This window comes from Myotis brandtii, unplaced genomic scaffold (assembly GCF_000412655.1).
Source record: "Myotis brandtii unplaced genomic scaffold, ASM41265v1 scaffold340, whole genome shotgun sequence".
In the NCBI taxonomy this organism is placed as follows: Eukaryota; Metazoa; Chordata; class Mammalia; order Chiroptera; family Vespertilionidae; genus Myotis; species Myotis brandtii.
The window spans coordinates 564668-567581 of NW_005363099.1; the positions used below are offsets into that span (position 1 = coordinate 564668).

Consider the following 2914-nt stretch of genomic DNA (forward strand, 5'->3'; position numbering starts at 1 on the left):
CCAATCCCCCAATCGGCCCTACCCTGAGCGTGACTGAGGGTGGCATCGCAACCTCCCGATCCGCCCTGCTCTGTGCATGACGGGGCGGCGCCCCAACTCCCCAATCGGCCCTGCTCTGAGCCTGACCAGGGGCTGCACTTAGGGATTGGGCCTGCCCTCTGCCACCCGGGAGCAGGCCTAAGCCAGCAGGTCGTTATCTGCCGAGGGGTCCCAGACTGCGAGAGGGCACAGGCCGGGCTGGGGGACCCCCCTCCCCACGCCCCCCGAGTGCACAAATTGTTATGCACCGGGCCTCTAGTAAATAAATAATTAAATAAACAAATAAATGACCAAAGACTAAAGTGATGAGGGAGAAGTTAATAGACATGAAGGATCAGAACTTCATAGGAACACCATTATTCCTTTACCTACTGAATTTTAAAAATCAACAAAATAAATGTATTAAGAAGTCTTTCTGATCTTATGAATTATCAGCGTGTGCTGTTTCAAAGGACTGAACATTATCAAAAGTCCATGAAAATCCACACATGACATATAACATTTTAGAATCTCAATAATTAAGAAATGTATCTTCATATTTAAAAATTCAGGGTTTTAAGCAAAATAAAACCTATTATTCATATTTTTCTGAAATACTAAGTACTAGAACCTCTGGAATCTATATCTATATTATTGAGGAAAGAAAGCTCCCAGAATTTTTAATATGGCCATTTTTTTTTAATTTTAATGTAAGTTAAAGTTATTCAGAGAGAAGCAAGGGCTCAGAAAATTTGCCCTGTACACAACTTTAAAAAAAAAACATATTACTTGCTATTGTATTCAAGTTAATTATGAAATTAACGTAGGTTATAAAGCATCATCAAATAGGAAGAAATTATTTTTTTTTTAGCAGGCTTAATTCACTTTATTTTTCTTGTATATAATTATGTGGTGGCCACAGCTGGAGCCTGGGTCCTCTGCACAGAAACTCTGGTGTGGGTCTTGACAAGATGGTCAGTGAATTCCTGGTAGGGAGACTTGGTGAACACGGTCTCTTTCCAGAGATCTGGGGTGAGATAGCTGTAGGTCTTAGAGATGGCATCAAAGGTGGCCTTGGCGAAGTTGCCCAGGGTGGCAGTGCAGCCCCTGGCCGAAGTGTAGCAGTCGTCAATACCAGCCATCATCAGCAACTTCTTGGGCACAGGGGCCGAGACAATGCCCGTACCCCTGGGGGCAGGGATGAGGCGCACCAGTACAGAGCCACAGCGGCCAGTCACCTGAAAGGGTTGGAGTCAGAAGGCTGGGGCTGGAGAGACTGTGCCACTGAAGACCCCATCAGTCACCGTCACCCAGCCTACCTTGCAAGGTACGGTGTGGGGCTTGCCGATCTTGTTTCCCCAGTAGCCTCGCCGCACAGGCACAATAGAGAGCTCGGCCAGGATGATGGCTCCACGGATGGCAGTGGCTACTTCCTTTGAGCACTTCACACCCAGACCGACATGTCCATTGTAGTCCCCAATGGTGACTACGATGTTTACCAAGATGTTTTTTCACTTAAATTGTCATTTGAGATGTGAGCTGAAAGACAGGGAGCCATTCATGGATCTGAGAAGAGTAGAGAGGAAAGGCCTGGTTGGTGTGAGATGAGACCAGAGATTGAGGCAGGGCTCACGCACAAAAGACCTTGCCAGCTAGAGGAAGATGTAAAACTTTTAATCTCTGTGCAATGACATGCCATTGAAAACTTTTAAGCAGGCAGTTAGTTTACAGGATTTAGATTTTGGAAAGATTCCTGGGGCTTCAGTGTGAAAGAGATTTCTGGAGTAGAAGTAGTTATAGGAAGGTAAGATGGGTGAATTATAGGAATCTAAGAGAGATGTTATTGGGGCTTAGTTATTGGACCATAGTGAGGTTGGCAAGAAGTAGAAATATGTGGACTACATTCTGGATAATAATTGATAAGGTATGATGTGGACTGGACATCAAGAGTTAAAAAAAATCGTGAAATCAAGGATAACCTCTTGGACTTGGCTTCAGCGACTGGGTGAATGATGATGCCTCTCAAAGACAGAAGATGTTATCTAAGAAATACATTTATAGGAGGAGAAGGAAAAAGAAACCTGCTTTTGAAATGTTAAAGCTGGAAACACTTATTAGATATGAAGCAGCAGTGAAGGTTGAGCATCTGTTAGACATTGTGAATGAGCTAATGCTTTGTGTGAGGGCAGCGCCAAGGGGTATCACCGATGTTCCAGACGGAGAGAGGATAATACCACGCTCCCTGAGGTAGCCTAGGAATCTAACTTGGGACACTGGTAAGTGACCTGGGGACTCCCTGTTATCTGAGGTATTCAGTATTCGAGTAGAGAATGCAAAAGGAATGCATTCCACAGAAAATAGTGATTATAAAGCCAGAAAACTTCTGTTGTTGAAACTGCTATTTTGGGCCTTTTTCTTCTTTCCTTTTAAGCTAGTACAACTTCAGGCACAGTTGTGTGTTATTAAGTAATTGAATGCTTTAAGAGATTCAATGGGAAACATGTGTACATGTCCCAGAATTAATCTTGAACAAATATCAATTAGGAAACTGTAGTTACCTTGTCTAACACATTGCATTATACGTATAGAAAAGATAGGCAAGGATCCCAGGTTTAAAATAAAACTAAAAAGTATACAAAACATTTTTAAGTTGATATACATTTTCCAGAAGTGAAAATTATTTTATATTTTCCATTTTTTCTATATTACTTTTTTAATTAAAAGGACTGCATGAAAACATTTAAATTTTTTACTCTTGCAAGTATAGAATGCTTGTTACTTTTTTTTGGAAATTGAGTTTGTTGTGTAAATTTGCATTCAGCAATTTCTTTATATGAGGTCTATATGAAGGAAATGCAAACAGTGATTTAGGCTAAAGGATATTTATGACAACACT

The 2914-nt window shown here is 41.7% G+C and overlaps 1 protein-coding gene across 1 annotated transcript; it reads right to left on the reverse strand.

The window, feature by feature from the left end:
* Positions 1-874: 874 nt before the first annotated feature.
* Positions 875-2595, reverse strand: LOC102260214 (40S ribosomal protein S2). The gene is made up of 3 exons (XM_005871447.2): positions 2577-2595; positions 1338-1504; positions 875-1256 (listed from the first exon to the last, which is right to left on the reverse strand). Exons 1-3 carry the CDS (start codon positions 2593-2595, stop codon positions 924-926), a joined length of 519 nt encoding a protein of 172 aa, XP_005871509.1. The 3' UTR covers positions 875-923.
* Positions 2596-2914: the final 319 nt, after the last annotated feature.

What these genes read in the sequence shown, in the direction of transcription:
- LOC102260214 (XM_005871447.2), bottom strand. An exon ending in CCCACACCGTACCTTGCAAG is followed by an intron (nt 1,257 to 1,337) that starts GTAGGCTGGGTG and finishes CAACCCTTTCAG; the next exon opens with GTGACTGGCCGCTGTGGCTC.